Genomic DNA, 25218 nt, shown 5'->3' with positions numbered 1-25218 from the left:
CCACCCCTTCACCCAATCTGCACTGACCAGCGATGTATGGACAAAAAACTCACATTAATGAACACGCCAAAGCGGGGGGTGGGGGGGGCCTTAATCCATGATAAATTCATTTTGTTTTACAATTCATGAATTTTTTTTATACGGTTATAATACGTGCATGAAACAGATTACTTATAGCACATGATATTGTACATGATCTCTTCATAAATAGATAATTAATTGCATGTATGGTGGAAGTAAGCATATATTTGCATCGATGTAATGGTTATATCACTGTGATTAATTCCACTTTTGGGTGGGTGAATTGTTATACCTCCTATGCATTAGTTTGTTTAAAAAAAATTGGAGGTAAACTTTTCATTGTACTCCATCACACATTATTTCGTGCAAAAGCTATTATTTGTAAAGGTATTTTTAATATACTGTATCTTCAGTTCATTGGCTTGACAACAAAATTCAACATTGCTAAATGTAGTTAACATTAATGCAATGTCCTCAAGACATAACTATGTTTATGAAGAAAAAAAAGTTCAAACAGAGTTATAGGTGGGCCACTGTGCCACCAATATTCCATGACCTTGCTGTGAAATTATTGATTTTTTCCTGCACCTCGGCCATGAATTTTACAAAAAATTACGGTGACAAAACCATAGCCTTCCCCATCGGTAATCCATGGCCTTCAACTGACAACACAGTGTACCTGAACCATGCCATGTGCCATCGTGTTGAAGTCAGAGGTGTGGACTCGAGTCATGTGACTTGGACTCGAGTCAGACTCGAGTCATGAATTTGATGACTTGCGACTCGACTTGGACTTGCATAACAATGACTTTGTCCCACCTCTGGTTGAAGTTGCTGTGGATAAACGTTGGCCTTCTTACCGCTGCAGCCAAACTCACAGATGTCAGCGTGACTCTACCATGTGCGAAGTTCGTCCTCGTCAACCTTTAAAATCTACTCGAGCAAAATTGAATTGGACGTTTTAAGCAATACAGGGCAACACGGGACCAAAAACCCATACTACGTTGTGTGATGATACCATCACGCAATGTGTGATGATACCATCATGCCTTTTTTGTGGGGGGATATTACAGTCTTGACATTCAGAGCATTCGCTGCATAGACCAGATTGGCAATCTCATATAGCATCTACAATAACAACACGTGCCACGTGTTTACCTCTGTAACGGACCATGGGTGATGGAAGTACGGCTTTTGTAAAATAAAATAATAAATGCAATGCAAATCTTGATTTGTAATTGAATCCGTACCAGTGACACACACACACATGCAGCTTAACATCGGTTTTGAATGTTACCCATTCATTATATGTATAGGTTTTATTAAATCAGTAGGGAATGATATCTAAACCGGTGTCACCCCCCCAACTTCCATCAAACCGCTACAAAATGACTTTCAAACGGGTAAACAACAGCGTGGTGAAGTATGGTGAAACGATTGCTGTATCCCATCATGGCACAACGAGACCATCATCCAGCAGTGGATCTGACAAAGCTGAAGTAAATGTAGCTTTTAATGTTTCCGAAATTGACAACAAAATGCAACATTGCTAAATGCAGTTAACATTAATGCAATGTCCTACCTTAAAATAGAAATAAAAACAAATAATATACGAGTCAAAAAGGTCATATTAGTTACGGTCCAGTATAGGAATAACTCCGAACGAATCATGAAAACGTTTCCAATGTATTTTGACTTCAAGGAGTGTTTTTTTACATTGCAGAACAGAATGTGTATTGTGAAGAATGCGTTTTGTAGAGGATGGATGTAAACATGAATGTGAAAATGAGTTCTATGCGGAGAGCTACCCGCCCCCTCAACGTATGTACAGAAGGGCAACCAATATACCATGCCGTCATCCATGGGTCCATGTGACTCTTCTCAACGGGACCACATAGCTACTTTCCTGTATTAAAAAATATATATATATTAAGCGTATAACGACAGCTTCCCCGAAAAACACCACGAATGTAATCGATTATCATGATTGGTGGACAAGATCAGATTCAATGATTATTGATTTGTATTTTCATTATGAGTCGCATAACGGCCAGTGTGCTAACCGGTACACCAATGCAGCCCTGTAAATTTTTAAGGGTGTGCTCATTTCATTATTAAACGATACTTAAAATATATTTGTAAATTTGATTCAGATTTGGTTTGGGGGTTTGATTTCCTTCTGTATGTAATGAAGTTGAACAATTTCAACGAAAAATATAAACAAAACACGTGTCAAAAACTAACACTGACAAAGCATTGCAACGTATATTAAAATGTACATATAATAATACAAAGTGTTATTGCAAACAGATAACATGTTGATGAAAAGGTTAATTCAGCAACAGTATTGCCAAGATTTTTGAGCGATTACATATTGCATTGAAATTAATACTCATTGCATTCGTGTACAATCATTAAATATTTGCTTTAGAAATACCCCAATATATTGAAGCACTTAAAATAATATATTTATTGCAACTCTCTATGTACAAGAATTTACCGCCGTTTAAAAATGACACTGCATTGAGTTAAAATGTTTCGCAACCCTCAGAGCATTGTAGCTGAGACAGCAAATTGTTATGACATCTGAAATGGCAGTCTAAGCCTCGCTCTCCGACTTAGCTAATAATTGTGTCCAAAGAAAATGAATGTCTCTGAGCTTGAAAAACAAACAACTTATAGAACTGGCCACTGGCCCCTTAAATTTTTTTTAAAGATTTAAAACTGCCAATTTGAGCGAAAGCCTGTAAGTGAAAGCTATTTGAAATAGAACTACGCAATAATTGTAACTATCGTTCCACACTTAAACAAACATTAAATACATTTAAATATATACTTTTAAACAGCTGCTTGCGTTGGGTAAATAATGCCAGGACAGCGTAGCTCTCAGTCAAGTAAACTTAACTGCACATACGATTCATTCTTATATATATATCAAAAACAAATCCCGTTTTTTTTCTTCAAATAAGCTTAAGTAAATTAGTGTAGCGGTTGGTGCTGTGTGCTTCACAGACTGCCCAAAGCTCTGCTTCTCGTTAAGAATACATTGACACTGGGGAACATGCAGCCTCCGTTTAAGCATTGATGTCATCGGCGTCGTAACAATTCAGCCAAATATAACAAAGAAAGGCAATGGGCTGGGGGCAGCATGGGCGGTGGCCAGCACTCGGAGTTTCACACACACACACAGGTCTACTTTTGAGAATGATTATCATACGGGAGAACTCGTCTGATTCACGGTGACGTGGAGGGCCAATATCGGCGGATCCTATAATTCACGGGATTATCCGCAATTTTGCTCCTCTTATAGAAAACTAATTTAGTGAAACCCCTTGCGGATAATTGGTGAATTATTAGCCGCTAGACCCTTATCCGTGAAAAATCGCGAGTAATAAGGAAGTCGCTTTGCTATGCATGGCAGGCAAAATTGTGGATAACCACGGATAGTAGGAAGAAATAGGGGCATTGATAATAGGATGATTGCGGAGCCTGCAACCACCGCAGATAATGAGTTGCAGCTAATAGGGTCGAGGGTAAGCGGGGTTCTTCTGTACTATATCCATCAATCTGCTTATAACCCGAGAAATAAAATTAGTACAAAAAACTGAGCAATAGACCAAAAATCTCGCCCAAAAAAAATCCACTTTCCATACACATTATATTTGATCCCAAATGCCTGCTGGCTTAACAAAAGGTACATTTTACCTACAGAAACACACTTTTAAAAGTGCAATGTGAATGATGACAAAATGTTTGAAATTCTATAGCAGACGTGAACTAGTAACCAAAAAATAACACGTTTATTTTTTTTTTACACATTAATACCCTGTGTTATTATTATTATAATAATGATGTAATCACTAACTGCAGCCACATGGTCACAAGTTGCCCTGGAAGTGGCTTCGTCACTGATGTTCGTCTGGTGAGCACGCGTTGTTATTTCAGTGACCGCCGTCAGCAAAAGTACCACTTAAACATAACTTGTCCGCAAATTGTATCACCGGTCTACGCAAACAATCCGTGAGTTGTCTTTTTCGAAAATTACTGAGGGCATTTGTTCGTGTGAATATTTTTCCGTAAGATGTTATCTTTTGGCGTTTTTTGGAGTAGTTGCCAGGGTTCGCTCATGGTAGACACTCGAGATTAGTTTTAGATTTCATTTTTTTTTTTACATTTTCAGATTTTTTTGGCCCATATTCCGATTCTACTTAGTATCACTGTAATTAGCTTCATATGTTTCATAATTACCACTAAATTTTACCCATTTTAATCGTTGTAAACATTAATAATTGAATGCACAATTTTAACGTAGTCCCGTCAATAAAGAAATAATTTAAATGTAAACACTACTTTAATAATTTAAACAAAAAGCGACGTCACGCATCGTCAAAATGACATCGCATGAGGGCACTTTTGTGGGGCTAAGCGCAGAATCGACGCCACTCCCTGCTGCATCATCTCACCTTCGGATCAATCCTTAACAAAAAAACATCTGAACCATCCCAAAAAATGTTCACACCCAAGGCCCGATTTTTCGTTCGTAATTTTTCCCCCCTCTCCAAATTCATCCTAAAACTCGGCAATGCATCCCTCTCGGAGACGGACACCGCACGCACGACCCATTGCCACGACGCGCCACGGCCGTCCCGTCAGACGGCGTAGTAGACCTGCCACGCCTCGATGTATTTGTGGAAGATGGTGGTGAGCCGCGCGTCGTTGAGATTCACCAAAGACTCGACGTATCTGCTCGATTCGTGCGAGCTCGCCGACGCGCCCAGCACCTCGCTGAGCAGATCCGTCGAGTCGGCGCCCAGGTGCAGGAGCTCCTCCACCACCACGGCGTTCAGTGCCTCCTTCTGGGCCTGCAGCTTGGACTCGAGCTCCTGCAGGGACGTGGCCGCGTCGCCGAACGCCTGGCCCAGTGTGCCCAGCTCGCTGCGCAGGTACTTGCTGTAGCTCTCCGCGCCGTCTGTGTCGTGCTGGATGACCTGCGACCCCCCGGGGAGACGGGCGGAGGGGGGAGAGAGACGGGGCAACAGCAGCAGCACCTCCGATGAGCACGGTTGTCCACGTACGGTGCGAAAGAAGTTCAAGGCACATACCTTTTGATAGGGGGCATCCCCCCCCAATCAAGACCCCCCCCCTCATCCTAGAGAGAGGCGGACCCGCCCCCCCCGTCCTTACCCCCCACGGCGACTCGACAATGCACTGTTCGTGAGGTATTCGTTTCATTTCATGCGTCAGTGTTTTTGTTAACAAGGCATTGCTTTAATGCAGCGCATTCGTTTGTTTTGTTCCCGAAACATGGCCCTTTAATTTTCCCACGCAAATTAGAATGTTTTTTTCCTGCACTGTATCCACGCAGAAGCCTGTGCCCACCTGATCATACCACTGCCAGTGAAAGGCCCTCCACTAAGAAGGATCTTTAGAGAGAGACTCCATTCAGAGGGCGCTTGGCCTACTTTTCCATGCTGGCCAGACGTCTCGGGAGAGATGGGAGTACCCACACTTTCTTTACTCCACCACACGCGACCTTCGAATCTGCGAAGGCATGTGTGCTGCCGGGTGGACAGAGTTGTGGGTATTTAAGAAACGTGCACCGTTGTTTCGAATGCCGCGCCGGGAGATCTAACCGACAACCTCCAGATTAGAAATCCGGTGTGACAACCATTACACGACAGCAGCATCTCAAGATAGAATGTAGGGTACGAACAGCCCACCCAAGATTTCGATTTAAAGCTTCTTCCACCTCCAACCCAGCTTATATATAAGCTCCTAGCTTGGCATCCCTCTCATTCTTCACCATTCTTCACCTGAAGACGGCTGCTTGCGTTGTAGCCGAAACGTCGTGAGAATTATTTTATTTTATTATGTTTTATTTTTATTATTTTATTACTTCCCTTCTACGTGACTTTACCGAAAGAACCAAGAAGATGAACCCACCCAAGCCCTGCTCGAATGAGCAGTGCGGCCGTGCACATCTTTATTGGCAATCGTGAGCAAGAGTTTCCACGGCAAAGACCACGAGGCAACCAATGAACCAATGTTAACTACTCACAAAGTGGTACTGATTTTGTGGACCCCAGAAGGATGATTAGCCGAGTACAGTCAGTACACCCCACCCCCTCGCCACTAGGAATTCATCTCGGAACCTGCCGGTGGGAAGATGAGTACTCTCCGACCACCCAGCCAGATAGCTTTCTAAAAAGTATTATTTATTTCCCATCAATGCCGCGTTGCGTCTTGAAGCCCACATTATCATAACTTCTTTACAATTGTCATCATGAATGCTACGTAAATCAGTCTAAAGTGTGGGAAAAAATATTTCTCCTGAGCAAGAGAGTTGATTGTTTAAAAAGATATTGGCCAAACATCTTAAATAAGGTCTCTACTTGAAAAGTATTTGAACTCAACACCGCAGTGTGACTGTTGGTAGAGCGATCAACTCACAATCGGAAGGAGTTAAAATCCTGCTCAGGGTTTAGCTCAGAACATCATCCAACTGGGATCAATAACATGAGCACGATGTTGTAGGAACTCAGAAGTGAATGTTCAATTGAGACTGGCTTGGGATGCTAATGAGGATAAGCACCACCCCACTTTCACTTTTTGGCAATAAAAAATTATTCCAAATGTCAATATTCATTATTTTCTCTCCGTGCTCTTAAAACCCCGACTGCCTGAAAATGTATTCGATTTTTTTTTTGTAAGGCATAATTGGGCAGCGAGGTGGCATCGTGGTAGCACTTGAGTCTCACAGGAAGAAGGGCCTGGATTCGATTGCTGACATTCAGAACAGGGGGAGAACAGTTTGTATGTTCTCCCCCTGTTCTGCAAGGATTTCCTCCAGGGTTTCCGGTTTCCTCCGATCGCTAAAACAACACGTACTATGTCAGTGCTATTGGCCAAACATCCCAGTGCTGAAAAATGACCTGCAAATTTCTCATTCGGGATTACACACACAGCAGTAACATCGCCCGCTACGGTGAAAACGTGACAGGACCCTGCTGAAAAAGAGCCTTGAGACTCAGTGAGGATTAATGCATAATAATACGTAATATATATCTTTCAATTACTAACGTGGAAAACAATATTCATCCTGAATATGTGGACACCAGGCAGTCCTTTACAATAGCCCAATTGTCTGCCATCCCAATAAAATATTAGCAAGATGTCACTTACACATTTTAAACACATCCTTCGTCAGATACCGAATATCTAAAACAACGTTTAAACAGCTTAGAGCGTCGTCATACACTTTATGCACACCAGAAGGACATTTAAGAGTTTCGATATGGAAGCACAGTATTGCATCATTTTTGAAAGTCAAGGATTTTGTGTAAAGCTCGGAATGATGTTTTTTGCGCGAATTACGTCTGTTGAAATTTCCATAACTCAAACGTTTTCTCTTGGAAAAAGCTCCACATGTGGTCACAGCCAGAAGACGTGAAGCAAAGGGTGATTGGGTTAAAGGGCCCTCTGTCTGCATGTGCCGTAATACACCATTAAATCAAGGGCATAATTCAACTTTTCACACCAAGCATTTTGGTCATGTGCCTAAATGCCAGGTACTGTGTGTATATAACTCTAGAAAGTTAGTTTTGCATATTTCCACGTCGAGGAGCTGTTAGAAAAAAAAATAACCTTTTCATACAAATTATACAGTGTAGTGCATGCTTTAAATGTCGTACCTATTAGTTTTGTATGACATACATCAGAATTGTACGATCAACATCGAAAAGGAATGTTACGATGCATCAATGCATCGATTCAAGTAAATCTGTTTGCTCGCAATACGTGCATTGTATCGAGTGTGTAAGAATGTGTTTTTTTTTGTATTTGCTTGGAATGGTTTCACAGGACCTCTCAAGCCGCTCGAGGCCACATAATAAATAAATAAATATTCATAATCACAACCCTGATTTACAACAAGTCGTTGAATCACCCAGGGGGACGGGGGGGGGGGCAAAATGTCTGAGCATATCGTTTTCTCTTTGTTCCATGAAGAAGGGCCGTTGCCAGGTGTACAGAGGGCCAAACAGGACAAACGTGGTTATTATATTATATTTATTCAAAACAAATCACAATAGGGTTATTTAATTTGTTTTTTTAACAAACGTTATCCATGCGTGCATGAGTTCTCTTTTGCGATTAATTTAGGACTGTGTGTTTAAGATGACAGGTCTTTTGTCTCAATTCATACAGGGGTCTTGGTCGAGTTTTGTGAACAACGGATTTGAGGTGACCCCACAGGAAGAAGCAAAATTAAATATTAATAATGATAGTCGATACAACAGTAATTAAATTAAACAATTAGGATGTTTTTGTTCATCTCAATGTTAAAATAAATGAAAAAACCCCATGTGCCCTCACTTTGGGCCACTATATATTCTCTTCCTTTTACAGCAATGTAATTATTGACGAATGTGATTTTTTATTATATGTGCTCCTGCACCAATGCCAAATTAGTAAGCACCACATCATTTGTTTTCTTCTAAGACTGTATCCCTGTAACTACCTGGGGAATCACCCCGTGAGAGTTGCTACAGAGCTCACATTGCTCCAATAACATGGCCTGCACAACGTTTGCGATTGGAGGAGTATCAGCATTGCAGTGCCTTGGATCGCCTGCTCCACAAGGCATCGCTAATGGGATTCACGTATTTGTATTCCTTTGAAAGGAATGACCAATTACGGACAAGGAATACTTTAAATATCAGCGCATTATAGTCAAATTGTTTCGATGCGAATCCACGTTCGTGGCTCTGAGCCATGGGAGGAAATTCTATACAGGGCTCCCCTACTTACAAACGAGCTAGGTCCCAGAGGTCTGTTTGTAAGTCGATTTGTTCGTACGTCCAACTTTACTCCTGTCGATTACAAACATGTCGTATGGCTTGTACACTAAACACGGGTGAATGCCTTTAAACGTTGTATAATCTCCTGTAAATGTAGATGCCACTGGTTCTTCATGTTCTGCAGATGTAGGTGCCACCACCTATTGCGCGGCAATTGAACATGCCACTCTTGGTCTGAACAGTCAACTGGACATACGGACAGGTGTGTTCGTATCGATGAAAGTTTGTATGTCGAATGTTCGTAAGTAGAGGAGTCCCTCTATTCCCATGCTCGGGTCCAGCCTCTATCTCGGATGACAAATGTCAACCTCCCACAAGGTGGTACACATGCTACTGATGCCAGAGGGATGGTAGATTAATTTGCTAGAATTGAACAAATTATCTGAGCCCAGACAATCCATCACCAAGTGCAATATGCTTGTTATAATTCTATTGAAATGAGAACATAACCTAGGAATGCATCCCTAAGTATATTGTGTAAAACTCTGTTAACCAGGAAACAGTTTTTTTTATAGTTTAACTCTCACCAGGCCCCATTGTGTATCAAGTGCCGTCTCCACCAACTCTTATCCACTCAAACACACTGGCATCTCTGTGTGCGGTGAAAAAATGACCAGTGCACAAAACGTCACCTATTATACACAGTTGATGTTTAAGATGGCAGCGTTGTTGATGCATGTGTTACGTACTTTTTTTGCTACAATTAATACATTTTGATCTGCCAGTATGTAAACAAAGTCTTTTCTACCTGTACAAATCACCATCATCACCGCTGCTATTGATATACTAAATGATGTTTGGCATTCCGCCTCTAACTCGTGAATAATTAGAAAATGCAACTCTGTGTATTGAGGTTAACTGACCAGGAGAGCAGGTATAACACATTGACCACCGCCTAACTTCCATCAGCAAATTGCAAAGCAAAGAGGCATAGACAATGGGGTGAATGACTGAGAGTACACGACAGTGCATGTCTGCAAAAGGCCTTGATGGTACTTCGAATATATTTTTTGGATTTTGTAATTGTGAATCTCAAAGCAATTGTGAATCTCAAAGCAATTTATGAAAATGACCACATTCCAGGAGTATAGTACAACAATTAGGAAGGTTACAATGACGATGTTTTTTAACGTATGTCTTGCTATGGTATGAACAGTATCATTCATACCACTGCTCTGCACGATAATAGGTGGTTTAAATGAAACTCTTGCCACGTAGATTCGTCGGGGAGCGGTAACGCAGTGGCAGACGCACAAAGTTACGAACTCTGGCAACCTGAGTTTGATTCCTGGCCATGGCGAACATCACTCAACCGAATCCTGAGCTCATCTTCACCAGCCCACAAACAAGAGTGGTGAAGCATGGTCAAACACCTCCTGTGGCCTACATGGCATGGGGGAGGCCTCCACCTAGCACTGCAATGAGAAAGGGTTGTAAATCATTGTCTCTTGTAAATGAGAACATTCCTGCCGGGTGCATAAACATTTCACTCGTACCAGCTCAGCGTCCCCCTTTCCTTCCTAGCCCGACTCATTAATATTTACTCTCGAGTCGTGCCTTTGAAGTAACGTTTTAAAATAAGTTCTTAAGCTCATTTACCTTTAATCTTGTTTTAAATGGGGTCTGTGGCAGGTTATATGGATAGCGAGGTTAATCTCACTGGTGACTCATTGTACAAATATATATATCGTACATATATACACAGTCGAACTACAATCGTTCTCGAAAGATCAGTGGATCCTAAAAATTGCAGCACCTTTTATGGTTTCCGGCAACTCAAAAAACTGCAGTGGAGTGGGGGTTGGAATTCATATAATCCACGAATATCCGTGATTTCACGCGGAATTTTGGAGCAAAATTACGGCTGCTTGTGGATTACACTACGTCACACATTTTTTGTTCCTGGGTAATAAGTGTTATTTCGTAATTGCTTGTGCCTAAAAATTATAGAAAATGGCTATTATTCCCCACAAACTTTGCTTTTGTGACCAGGACAGTGATATTTTGAAATGTACCTATTTTCAATAAGAAAACGGGAGAATGTGTGTATTTTCGTTCACATAAAGCCAGAAAAAAACAACATATGAATCAAAATTTACATGTATTTATGCTGAAGTAATACAAAAATTACTACAAAAGATTTAGAATTTAGTAGTTATTCGAGATGTAAGATTATACTGTAAATCACTTTCACGAATCAGCCCCAAAATGTATTCTCCCATCATGTTTTCATTATACTGTCCTTGATAGCGGCGTTCAAAGTCCACTATATCCTGGTGGAAGCGCTCGCCTTGCTCCTCCGAGTACGCTCCCATGTTCTCCTTGAATTTATAAAGATGAGCGTCAAGGATATGGACTTTGAGGGACATCCTACAGCCCATTGTGCCATAGTTCTTCACCAGAGTTTCAATCAGCTCCACATAGTTTTAGACCTTGTGATTGCCCAGGAAGCCACGAACCACTGTGACAAAGCTGTCCTAAGCCGCTTTCTCCTTACTAGTGAGCTTCTTGGGGAATTCATTGCACTCCAGGATCTTCTTCATCTGTAGTCCGACGAAGACACCGGCTTTGACCTTTGCCTCAGACAGCTTAGGGGAAAAGTATTGAAGGTACTTGAAGGCTGCCGACTCCTTATCTACAGCTCTGACAAATTGTTTTATAAGGCGTAATTTGACGTGCTGTGGTGGCTTCAGCACCTTCCGGGGGTCCACCAGTGGCTCCCACTTGACGTTGTTCCTTCACACAGAGAACTCGGTCCGCTGTGGCCAGTCCCGCCTGTGGTAGTGCGCCTTGGTGTCTAAATATTTTGTACTAATTTTGTATTACTTTAGTATAAAGACATGTTAATTGTTATTCATATGTTGTTGTTTTCTGACTTTATGTGAGCGAAAAGACACGAATTCGCCCGTTTTCTCATTGAAAATAGGTACATTTCAAAATATCACTGTCCTGGTCACAAAAGTAAAGTTTGTAGGGAATAATAGCTATTTTCTGTACTTTTGAGGCATAATCAACTAGGAAATAACACTTACCACCTAGGAAAAAAAAATGTTACACAGTGTTATTAGATCTCGGAAACCCGTCCCCACATCACTGCGGATATTTGGCAGCATCCAACAATATACAGCGCTGGACATATAAATCACACGATAACGCCATGATTTGAGTTGGACTACGTAGACACAGTTGACCTGATCAGCTTCAATGATGGCCCCGTTGCCTTCACATATAACGTTCGAACTATATACTGTATTTACACACATAGAGGCAGAGATTCATGTTCCTGCTTTCTCCCTGATTTCAGAGGCGGAGAGACAAATATTGCGTCTGGTGGTCTACACTGATATAGTATACGATAGTACATTTATAAAAATGTAGAAATGTATTAATCTCAATTGGTGCTACCTGACATTGAGATGTAACTCTGTACTGCAGCGATACAGAGGTGAATTTCGCCAAGACGCCCAGCTTCTAGAGATAGTTTAACTGGACTATGCTACAGAGATGATGACGTCGACGATGTTGATGGAGATCACAATCACAACTGTATATAAGGTAACCACGATGTCAATCATCCACTGCTGGATGAACGGCTCCGCACGCTGTGTTGGAGCACGAGGTGTTTGACCATACTTCACCATGCACAGCGATGGAAGTGGAGCCGTCACACTCATCACACTGGTCAACACATTTTTTCTGGCATAAGGTATTCCAACGGTTGTAAGGTAATTTTTGGGGTGCTGATTCCAAATCTGGCATCAGTTTTTGTCTATCACATGAGGTTTTTGAGATATCAAATATTGCATTTTCAATAAAAACTGCAGAAGAAATATATTAAATAAATCTGGATATCTACATAAAAATATATTATAAACAGACTATCCTTAATATACAACACTATATTTTAACACCAAAGCAGTCACTGACTCGCAACAACTTGCAATCATAAGTGACAGAATTAATTTCGGGTAAAATCAATGAAAATGGGGTATGCCGATAGCATAAAAATGAGATGTGATAGAGCAAATCTGAGATCAGATTTGGAGTCAGCACCCTGAAATTAGTCTACAACAGCTGCAAAAGTCGAGGCCAGAAAAAAAATGCTTTTTTTGTTGACCAGTGTTATACACAAAGTTCGTGCTACAAATGAAGCACAATACTTTGCTGATCTCGTCCAAGAGCATAAACCATCACGCGAACTCCGGTCATCCTCGCAGCGGCTCTTGGCTGGCCATGGAACAAAGACGGTCACCGTACCGCGCGCTTTCAGATGCGCTTCTGCGGCCGTTTGGAACGCTCTTCCAATATTACTTTTAAATATAAATGTAAAACTTATTTCACTAGAACTGCTTTTTGTGTTTAGTTTGTTGTCTTTCCCCGCACCTCCGATAAGCACGGTCGGCTATGTACGGTGCGAAAGAAGTTCAACATACATCCATACATAACAACAAGTGCGTGCGCTGGGCTATGAATAAGTACGAGCCCGGCCACCTGATGTGGATTCCAGGCCACGACTCACATCAGTGGCACACGTGATATGTGAACCAGCTCTGGCAAGAAACCCGTCCCCAGCAAATAGCACGGCATGGAAAGCGGGTTTCATCCAGCAGTAGATTGACAAAGTGTCCGTGACATTTGTTTTTATATTTCAGAATTTGTTGGTGCCATCATCAATCACACTTTAGACAACAAAGCTAAGATGCCCACCTCGTCGATGGCCCCTTGCCTTCTACAGAACCACAAGGACAAACCCAATACGCATGCAACGTGCGGCCAACATTGGCACGTGGTTAGAACTGGACCAACGCCAACGTTGACCCCAACGTTCCATGTTCGATGGGACGCTGTAGGAACCGCATGCACCTCTGCAACACGGAGGTCCACGTGGTGTTGGTGAGACCATGGGCTTGAGATTGGTGTTTATTTGGTCAGGATTCAAATATGTTTAGTCTTCGTCTAGTTTTACGTCTTCTTTCATATGGATTGAAAGTGTGTCGCAATCATGAATCGATATCTCGACAGAGTTTAGTTGACAAAAAAAACCGTGGACGTTTTCGTCAAGTCACATCGTCATTAGAAGCCGACTATGCACCGTTTCAGATGTATAAAGTGTCACCCAAGGCGTCCATCCCACTGGCGTGGCCCCTAGCCTTGCGATACACATCACTATATCACGTGTAGGTATGTTGAACTTCTTTTGCACCGTACGAAGCCAACCGTGCTAATCGGAGGATGTGGGGAAGGACAGCAAACTCAACCCAAAAAAGGAGTTCTACTTTGTCAATCGAGATGATTTAAAGTGCACAGCTCCAGTGGTTTTCTCATATCGGAAGGAAGTGCGTTCCAGACGGCCGCAGAAGCACATCTGAAAGCACGCGATGCACTGACCGTCTTTGTTCAATGCTTAGCCAAAAGCCGCTGCGAAGATGACTGGAGTTTGCGTGATGGTTTATGCGTGTGGGTGTCTTCTGTATAGGAATGTGAACAAGGGGCAGCCCTGCAATTCCCTGCTCGCGCCACTACTGGCGGAAGGGCCTCCAGTAGGGGGAGCTCTACAGAGCCTGTCTAGAGGGTATTTGGCCTACTCTTCCACCTTCGCCAGACGTCCCAGAAGAAGTGATGTAAGGACATGCGTGTGATCACGATCTTCTGAGATCTGGGAAGCTAAGTAGGGTTTTGAGCCACCCTGCAAAACAGTCTACACACAAGAAGATTATTCAATCTTACTGCTCATTCGCTTGCCTTGAGATATACTGTACTCTAAATAGACTGAAGATGCACAGTGCTGTATAGACACCAGGGTTCGGCTACCAAAAGAAAATATATTATTTCGAAATCGGTAAAACCAATAGTTCGTGATCCACAATGCATGTGAATATGAGACAGTCCTTATTTAAAGAGCCGCACTTGTACACTGGGGCCGCAGATTTCCGAGCCTTGAATGATATACTACTCACGCTGGCCACTAGCCTTGCTAAATGCTGCGCTCTAAATCAAACTCAGCTAAGTCAGGTAGGAGCCGCTGAGCTGTATAGTTCTTTTTCAGAAGCGACCTGGCCACAAATGATTGCTCAGCGAAGTCGCTTAGCATGTGGAGATGTATAGCAGCCAAGCACTCTAAACGCGGGATGTTGATTCTAAACCCGAGGACCCGGAGAAAGATACACCAGACCACGGGGAGAGAGAGAGAGACATGCGAATGAAAATACATATATAATAATCCATAATAAGGTTTTTTTGTTTGTCACATCGTGTAAATATAAATGTGTTGTTAAACCTGCCACGAACCGACACAGCCAATTAGTAAGCTTTGTCACATAAGCAAAACGTGCCGATTAGTTGCTACTTCAGCACACCGGTGTGTTGGAGAGTAAACACACAACACTTACAATTCGAGTACGACGTTTCGCCGGTGACTACAGCCAGCTTCATCGGGTCGATTATCGAAACAAGCGAAGAAGTGTCAACTACATGAACAAATACACAACAGGCGTCTGGGCTCAGGTAATCGAACCCCGGACCTCCCGTACACCGGGCGAGGTAGTTAACATCTCCACCCACCACCAGGTCGTGCCCCCCCTCCCCTCCCCTTGCCTTGAGCAGACTCTCAAGGACGCGTGAGTCGTCCTTCGTCTCACGCCTGAAGCCATCGAAGTCGGAGCCGCTCCACGAACTCCTCCGCCGATCGTCGAGGTCCAGCCTGCGTCCGCTGAGGTCGAACTCGACGAGGCACTTGTCGATGCCCTCCTCGTCGTCGTAGACGCCGTCCGGCACGAAGTAGTAGTGCAGCGTGTTGTTGATCACCTCCGGGTAGATGTTGTCGAAGACGCCAGCCTCCACCGCGGTCAGAGAGGACTCGAGGGCGCACAGGAGAAGAAGCGCACAGGTCAACGTGTACACGCTCATTGTCGGCGTCTGACGCCGCCACCGCCTGCCGACGATGTCAGCTCCCGTCGCAGAGACGAGCGTTCGCGGGATTTGCTCTCGGCTCTGACGGGTTTCCCACCGGCGCGTCAGAGTTGTTTCTGACCTTTCCTGACTTTCACCGCTGAGGATTTCACAAACGTCGCTGCGTAGATGCGTCCGTGCGCGCGCGCCTAATGTTTTTGTCACCTTGGTTCCAAGTGTGTGGGACTCCCTTGCTGCCCTTGAGCCTCGTGATGGTGTGTATGGTAATGTAGGGAGGGCATCAGCTGTCGGTTTACGCGCGCTGCGCTATTTGCTTTGCAATCTGAAGCCTTCAGGAGACGCGTCGTTTGCGAAGTGGTTTTGTCTGCGTGTTGTCGAGCGCGTTACTGGGGTGGTCAATGTTCTGGTCCTTTTTTTATCGTGGGGCCATTGGGATGTGTAAACGCCCACTCCCCACACACTCGCATCCGTAAATCATCCATCTGTTGCTGTAATTTCTACATTTATTATTATTTATTATTGCACTCTTCGCGCGTGAGCTCCACGCTTTTGCAAACGTTCATTTAGCAGCTGAGTGTGCCGCCACGTGGTCATTACGCGCTATAACATGTTAGCTTTCTAAAAAATCGGTGAATTACATTTATGAAATCAAACTCAACATTAACGTCAATATCACTGTGGCCTTAAAGGGAAAACAAATATAAATGAAGGCGACGTTTGAGTCAATGGCCCTTCTTCATAATGGACCTTCATGCCCAGTAAGAGCAGTCGTGTCAGCGATTTGAGGCCCACCCCAGAGCTCTGCTCACGGTGGCCCTGCTTGTCAGACCGCTCTCTGGGCTGAGTGTTCCTTGTGATATTCTCGCCGTTGCGGCTTGGACAAGTGCATCCAGCCTTGGCAACAAGCCTGGAAACAGGCTGGACCAGGGATCGGCAACCTTTCAAAGAAGAAGATAAAACATGTATTTTGACCAAAATAATTCGAGCGCAGCATCACACGCAAAGCTACTTATACACAAACACAGCAGAAGATGGCAAAACAATTCTGACAAACAAAATCGGTGATGGGATAAACTACGTCTATTTAGTCCCCCCCCCTTAGATATTCTTTAACACTACAGTTTGTACATTTTGTTGTCACCAAGACATCCCATACTGGTGACACAATCTCTGTGATATTTAATAAATTATCTTGACGTAAAACTACATTGAAGATTTACAAGAGGTTAAACCACAGAGCCGCAGGATTGCCGAGCCCTGAGCTAGATACACTTTGTGTTGAGGCCATGTGAAGTGACCATCGATTTAGAAAAATTAAGAAAACAACACACCACTACCACCAGTATCGCTAGAACCATCGCTACCAACGGGCATGCTGTTCCAGGATCAATTATTAAGTACCCACGACGACCTTCAAAGTCACCATTAATGAATCAATTAATTTATCTCCACTCAAATCCTTGCCTTGCTCCAAAATGTGTCTTGTTCTTCAAAGGCACCATAACTCGCTCATAACTAGATTTATTCATAATCATAAAATATCTCCAGCCATATATATATAAAAAATTCGAGACGTACATTAAAACGTTCAAATGCAGGGGTGTAAAGATTGAGCCCCCTTCATATTACGAGTACAAATGGCGTGTCATTGCGTTCACATTTTGTTACTTTTAAAATAAAGGAAGATATGAAACTCTTTGGTTCTTACGGTAAAGTCACGTAGAAAAAAATAAATTAAGGAATATAATACGACGTTTCAATTGCGGCACAAGCAGTCGTAATCAGGTAGAACTAAATTTGAGAGAGAGACAATGCACAGACACGGAGACACACAGACAGACACACAAGCAGAGAGAGACAACACAGAGACACACAGAGAGAGACACACCCTCTGCTTGTGTGTCTGTCTGTGTTTTGACTCTCTCTCAAATTTAGAAGTTCACTAGGTTTGTTTTCTACCTTATGACGATTGCTTGTGTTGCAATCGAAACGTCCTATTATATTATTTAATCTATTTTCTTTCTACGTGACTTTACCGAAAGAACCAAGGAGTAATTCCTGCAGTCACGAAATCTTCAAATCAAGATATGAAACGTTTACCCACAAGGCACTCCACGTGAAGTGAAGGATTTATAAATTATGGCAAAGAATGAATGGGTGGACCGGGCAAGAGAAGCGGAAAACGCAAGGGACTCAAGGACGAAAGTCCAAGACAGATTCCGAGGGCCCGTCTCACAAGACGGGCTGCGGGAATACATGAGGAGCGCCGTGCAAGAAGGGGCGGAGGTGGTGAAGGAATGACTCGGCCAAGAAGTGGCGGATGAGACGGTGATGAGAGGGAGGGAGGAGGAGCAGGCAGACGTGAGCTGCATGGAGCTTGTTTTCATGGGGAAGGAGAGGGGAGGGATTGCTACATTGTGACGTGAATTACGGGAGGCTTGATCTGTTAGATGCGATTAGAATGCTGAAAATTCGTCCGTTATGACAATAAAAGCAGCTCCATTTTGAGAGACGTCAGCAGTGGTTGTTTACCTTACAAACACCAACATCAATATGCGCTGATCGAAACGCACACACACATGGAAAGTGTGAATGCAATCACAAGGTCGTGGTGGTCAACACGTGTGTAGAATGAAGATATTACCGAAATAAGCATCCAATTTCCAAAACTACATGCGATTATTATTATGCTATGGAGGGAACATGTGATGGATGCAGGATCGATATTCCCTTCATATAGGTGCAGATACGAAGTTTTACCGGAGTGTTAACTTGAACGATTGACGAATACATCCCGCAGATAATAATAAGAATTTTTTTTTTATTCTGAATAGATGCATCATTAGATGTCTACCGTGTACTGTATATATGGAGAAGGATAGCATGCACGGACATAAATGGATTAAATCTATCTCTGCAGAACTTTCAGTGTTATCCTGTAATGTGAACTGGTTTTCTCTGGTACTAAACTAAATTATTAAAACTAAGCGCAAGTTTCTAAATGTGGAGGGAACAAACGGAGAAACGGAAGGAAAATCCACGCGCCCTTGGGGAGAACATGCAATCTTCAAATATACAGGCGTCAGGGTTGGGATTGATAACCTGTATATCCACGACTTCCTGTAAACCAGGCAAGGCAGTTAACATATCGGCACTGCAGCACCCCACAAGCCAAACACTCAAATGGAATTGGTGCAACCTTACATTCCAGGGAACTGCTAAAAAAAGTACAAAAAAATTATACCACTATCCTACTTATGTAATGGGATGACAACATTTTTCATGATTGTGGCAACCGCTCCCTACTCCATGCAGCTTTGATTATCCTTTGAATTCCCTCTAGCATTTGTTGACTCTTCTTTTAACATCCGTGAGTCTTTCTTTGCCACGCAAACCTTTTGTTTTATTAACCTATAAATAAGCTGGCAAACGCAGTCTCTTAAGTAAGGATCCATTTCGTCCGGGTATTTCGACTTGGCAAAGACAAACGCGCGCACGCAAACACTTAGACGTACATGCATTGTGAAGCACGCGTGCTAATTTGGGATGATTACGTGTATGTTTTACACTTGCATGGGAGTGAATTTCGAAGCTTGTATATAGTTTAGTCTTAAAACTTTTGTGACTGCAGGAATTCATGTTCTTGGTTCTTTCGGTAAAGTCACATTTTATTTTAAAATAAAAATATTACATTTAAAATAATAAATGCTTTTATTATTTTTACTTAAAAATGTATTTTATTATTTTAATCTACGTGACTTTACCGAAAGAACCAAGAATATATATTTTAGTGTTGATGCAGACAGCAAAATGACGAGAAGTCAGACGGAGTGAATGCATCGGGGGATGCGTTCCTGAAAGGCGCGACGGATATCGAAACGACTTAAATCAAAGCAGCTTACGGGGTAGGGCTGGAGGCCGCGGCCGAGGCGATGGATACGAGAAAGGATGGACGATGCTGGATTTTGAGACTATGATATGCAGTCGTGCAGTCTTGGAGGTTATGTCCAGTGCTCTTTGTGCGCTGTCGTCATCTGGAGATGATGCTCTTCGGGCAGATGTCTGAAGGTTTTGGGATGAGTTGGTAATTTTTTTTTGGTGCGGGTGAAAGGATGGTCGAGTTTGAGGTTTACGTAAGCCATTGGTCATTTCGTGGGGAAAAAAATATTCCGAGTAATATATTAATTATTTGGTAAACGTGTAAAACTGATACTTAATTTGACGTGATTTACATAGAAAATATTCTTTGAACTGCGATATTTGGAAAACTTCATACCACCCTAGTGCTTCATTCAAATGTTTGGCTAATTCCAGGAAGTTCACGGGGGGGAATCCGGATTCCACCGTTTGCATTTCACGAAGCTGTGGCGTCCACTCCACGCACACCACATCGTGCCACACCGCTGCCTGCGTGATGGAGCGTCTTGGGCGTTGAGCCCCCAGCAGCGGCAGCAGAGAGTGCGTGGCGGTGCAGGCTCCGTATGCAGTTCGTACAACATGGGGCCTTTCTTGCCGCTATCAGTACGTACACTCTGCCACCCTGTGGCGAAATATATCCACGCGTCTTTACACCTTTTATGATTCTTATTTTAATTCGTGGGGAGCGATGGTGCAGTGGTTAGCGTGCAGCGCTTTGAACCCGACGACCCTGGTTCGATTCCCGATCACGGCAACACCAGTGACGCTTATCAAAACAGGTCATGGGCCTTTCCTATGTCGTCTCATCCTCAAATGAGTACCTGGTGCGAAGTTTAAACATCGCGTGGTGCTGGCCACCCACCTCCTCGTGTGCCCTTCCGGCTAACAGGACTTGCCCCAATAGTCTATTAAATGCTATACGGGGGATCTTTATCTTTGTTATATATGTACTAAAATCAGCCAATAGCCGTGGATACACGTGCGTAATATCTACTCAACGTATATACACAAACACCCAAAGATACATTCAACACACATGCATCAATATTGCCTTAATTTTCATCATAATCATTCATCGCCTTTTTTATCATAAAGAGAAACGCCATCATGTTATTTCATCTCTTTAATCCCTTAAATATGATTCACTGCACCCTGAAACGCATTGCAAAGGAATTTTGCGCATTATAATCACATCTGCATATTTAATATTCAATGCTGGGAAATTGACGATTAATTGAAACCCAAATTGTCGTTGATTTTATTTCTACTGGGACGAAACTATCACCTCGCTGCCCTTGCGAACTCTGTTTTAACGCTAGGTTATTGTGACCAAATTATCTCAGTGGTGTCTGCTCATTGTTCTGACGTGAGAATTATTTATCATGAGCTGTTCCGCTATCACAGTGTCGGACATTATACTGGTAGGAACCTCCTGGTTACACCAGCCCACAGGGGATTATTGTGTCCCTCCGTCGTGCAGGGAGTGGCTGGGTGGGGAGGGAGGGGCTGGGTGGGAAGGGGAGGGTGGGGAGGGGCTGGGTGGGGAGGTGCTGGGTGGGGAAGGTGGGGAGGGGCTGAGTGGGGAGGATGGGGCTGGGTGGGGGGTGGGAGGGGTGGGGCTGGGTGGGGAGGGGCTGGGTGGCGAGGGGGGGAGGGGCTGGGTGGGGAGGGTGGGGCTGGGTGGGAGGTGGGAGGGGTGGGGCTGGGTGGGGAGGGGCTGGTCACCCCGTGGTGCCCTTATAAAACTCAACCTTTAATCTACTCACGCCGGCTTGTGCCCGCCCTCACAGTCGGGCATTTTTGCGGAATACACCACGCCGCCGTTGACCCTGGCCATTGACCGAGCAACCCAACGTTCCTACCAGCTCCCTCCGCAGGACAATGTGTTTCTTATGCAAGTCCTTCTGCTGTGATAGCTACGAGTGCCACCAAGTGTCCATGGCAGGAATCGCAATTTGAATTGCGACAAAAACAAAAACTGTCATGGGGAAATCTGTCTCCACATTGTTTGCCTCACAATGAGAAACGTTAATATTGCTTGGATGTTGACTCATCACATCATCCCTCTTCGGGTTCAATAAAACTGCTACTGCTACCACTGCTACCACGTCATTGTATATAGGAGAGAGAGGGGCCCCAACAATGGCAACTATGGCAAAGTGAATTCTTATATGAGAATAGGTTTCCCCTATTTATTTGGCAACAAAACAGCTGTGTTAAGATGTTAAAACGCCAAACAGAAGCCTTTTGCAAGGAATCATGTCTGCATTAACCACAATACCTGTGGTCAGAATGCAAACCAAAAACATCCTTTGATAATAGATGCATTGTCTTTGAAACTGATTGGTCCACACCAGTCAGCTTTCTTTCGAGCCTCGTCTCCTTTTGGTGTCCTCTGGTCTAACACCGTTTGAGACTAGATCGGGGTAGAGTTAGGTAGAGGGTAGGGTTAGAGGTAGCTATGGATGGTTTATGTAGAAGAAATGAGTTTTAGGGGATGAGCCAAATGCCACAACCGCAGGGCCACCCAACCGTAAATTATTTTTATGAGGCCACGACTAAGTTGGCAAGTAAATAAATAACCGTCAGCAGACACGACATTGTTGGTCTTGGAAAACGAAAAGTGGAAAGTCAGTTCGGTTTCCACATTTGCAATAAACGGAGCGGTACCAAGTCACGTAGTCTTTGGGCACGAATGTCACTGATTGTTGGTTTCCTATCAACAAACGACAATTGGCCCTGCTGCAATGCACACACACACATGCGCTTTGTAAAGGCCATGGTCAGTGTACACACCCAATACAAATTTGCACTGCTGGCTTTGGTGAACTTACGTTTTTGTTTCGCAGATTTTTTGTCCACCATTGTGCATAAGTGGGGATTATGTATTCATCACTACCTGAGTTTGATTCCCACCCACGGCTAACATCACCCGTCAGTGGTGTCTCAATCAGTCCTGGACGCCCACCCCATTCACCAACACCCATTGGTCAGCGTGGTGAAGTATGCACACACAACGTGCACGACTGATACTACGCGGGCAGGCTTTGCGCCGAGAGAGATTGACGAAGCAGTGTGTGTGTGTATATTTTACAATATTGACAGAAAACGTGGCGAGCTCGACGGGATGATGGTTGGTGACGGCCAAAGTGTTTGAAGGCTCCCGAGAGGACGCGCACCGAGGAGATGCCACGCCACCATCCGGTTGTGTGCAGGCGTTTTACTACGTGGCACAATCGTGAGATGTGGCATTGTCTTTGGGGGGGGGCGGAGGAGGGGTGTTGACCATGGCTGATGGTTCGAAATTCGAACAATAGATTTCCTCAATTTTGCTTTAAACTTTCGTGACTGCAGGAATTCATATTCTTTGGTTCTTTTGGTAAAGTCACGTAGGTAGAAAAAAATAATAAAGTGAATTAAAATACAACAAAAATAAAAACCACGACGTTTCGATCACAACACAAGCGATCGCTTCAGGAAGACGATCACTTATGCATTGAATCGATGCATAATTAATTGCCAATTAATCAGATCCTTCCCTCTTCCCGTCATTGCTAACTTTTAAGATGACTTTAATTGCATGAAATAGTGAACATGTAACAATGTACCGATTCATGAATTAAACATAATTCTTAAGCTCACTATAAATGCGTACAGTTATGCGAAATTGTATTAAAGTGCGGCTGTTCAATTAATTTTTCACACGCAAAAAATGCAGCGCTGAGAATAAAAAAACAATTTAACTACAAACATCTGTACACATTTCAAACAACTCAAAAGCGCGTACGAAAACAGGCGGAATTCGTGCTTTGTCCAAACGCCATCAACAGAGGCAGCAGTGAGACAAAGAAATACAACTGGACCGGTTTCATCCTCATTAAGACCCATCAGTGCAGTACAGTCATCAATGTGTGTGTGTGAATGTAGTCACCAAAAGATATCCACAGCAAGGCGCGGGTAAGTGCATCACCCCTAGTGTGCACTAGAGGTCACTGGAAGAGGTTTAGAAAGAAATTCTGTAATCTCTCGTCCTGCGGGTCGTTCACCAAATCGAGTCCCAGAACGATATTCGATCTCATGACGTGATGCCAATCGCGGAATTAAAATAAGAATCTAAAGATTTAAAATAAGGTGTAAGGGAAAATTGTAAAAGTATATATTTTTTATGTTGCTAAAACTTTAAAAGTCTGAATACTCAAGTCTTACATTTATCATGAAATTCACATGGACCGAGCCACACATGCTTACAATTCATCACCACGGGGGATGGTCTGGATATTGTATGAAAAAAATGCGATATTAAAGAATACTTGAAAACAGGTGGGATGTTACAGGGGGCGGTGCATTTTTGACCACAGTGCTGCCTGCCGCTGAGTGAGGTGGCATTATTCATCAGCGTTGTCCATCACGGCACATGTGCGCTTTGTTAACATGAAAGGAAGAGGTGCACTTAAAACATTACGATTACCCGTGTCTCCATTTTCTTCTTACTCTGCATAGTCTTTGAATGCGTTGAATTCCGACGCGTTTGTGGGGTAACTATTGACGAACGTACGCTGGCGGTGGTGTTGAGGTTTGCTTCCATTACTTTAACTGTGGACACGTAATCAGACATACTGTACGTTCACTGGATTACGTGATAATCAATGGTCCAAATGTGTTTGACTTGTCTGGACATTGGCTCGTGTGATTGCTGCAGACACCGGAGGCGCTATGTTCACCGCAATATACACAGGCATTTGATTTTATATGCCGTGAACAAGAGCTAGTGCCTGAAACGTCACCAAGTAAATATATACCTATATTTATTTGTTGGTCACATCGTTGTTGACGAATGTGACTTTCTGTTAACAAGTATGATTTTTTGTCATATTCTTGGTTCTTTCGGTAAAGTCACGTAGAAGGGAAATAATAAAATAATAAAAATAAAACAATCAAAATTCTCACGACGTTTCGGACACAACGCAAGCAGCCATCTTCAGGTGAAGAAACAGAGCTGTCGGAAAGACAGCGTCCTATTATTACGTTGTATTTCATTATTATTTAATTATTTCCCTTCTACGTGACTTTACCGAAAAAACCAAGAATATGAATCCCTGCAGTCACGAAAGCTTTACATCTAAAAATGTTTTTTTTTTCAATCGAATTGGGACCCAGATTCGTGACAGATTAATCGAATCACAGTGGGGCAGAATCATGAAATCTCGAATAAAAATCCAGAATCGTGGGCCCACACTAATTGCCATGGACTGACGCAACCTGCGGCATCAGGCGTCTGCATTCGGCTCTTTAAGGACCGCTTCGTTCCGTTATTTATTAAGGAACACCGTTGCGTATTCACGCGGATTGGTGCCTTTTGAAACATAAACAGGGTGCTTAAAAAAATGGTAATACTTTTTGGGACTATCGTTTTTAATGCAAAAAGAACGGCTAATACACTGTAACATGATAACAAATGTATGTTAATAGCTTTACAAAGTCAAAGAGTCTCCACTTAATTCTAGATTTGAAG

The 25218-nt window shown here is 43.2% G+C and overlaps 1 protein-coding gene across 1 annotated transcript; it reads right to left on the bottom strand.

The window, feature by feature from the left end:
• Positions 1 to 1516: 1516 nt before the first annotated feature.
• On the bottom strand, positions 1517 to 16297 carry FIBIN (fin bud initiation factor homolog). The gene is made up of 2 exons (XM_078858899.1): positions 15474 to 16297; positions 1517 to 5009 (listed from the first exon to the last, which is right to left on the bottom strand). Exons 1-2 carry the CDS (start codon positions 15783 to 15785, stop codon positions 4671 to 4673), a joined length of 651 nt encoding a protein of 216 aa, XP_078715025.1. The 5' UTR covers positions 15786 to 16297; the 3' UTR covers positions 1517 to 4670.
• Between the last annotated feature and the right edge of the window lie 8921 nt (positions 16298 to 25218).

The sequence above is a fragment of the Lampetra fluviatilis genome, chromosome 8, assembly GCF_964198595.1.
Source record: "Lampetra fluviatilis chromosome 8, kcLamFluv1.1, whole genome shotgun sequence".
Classification (NCBI taxonomy): domain Eukaryota; kingdom Metazoa; phylum Chordata; class Hyperoartia; order Petromyzontiformes; family Petromyzontidae; genus Lampetra; species Lampetra fluviatilis.
Note: the sequence above shows the minus strand (reverse complement) of the source record. Positions and strands in the feature narration are given on the sequence as shown.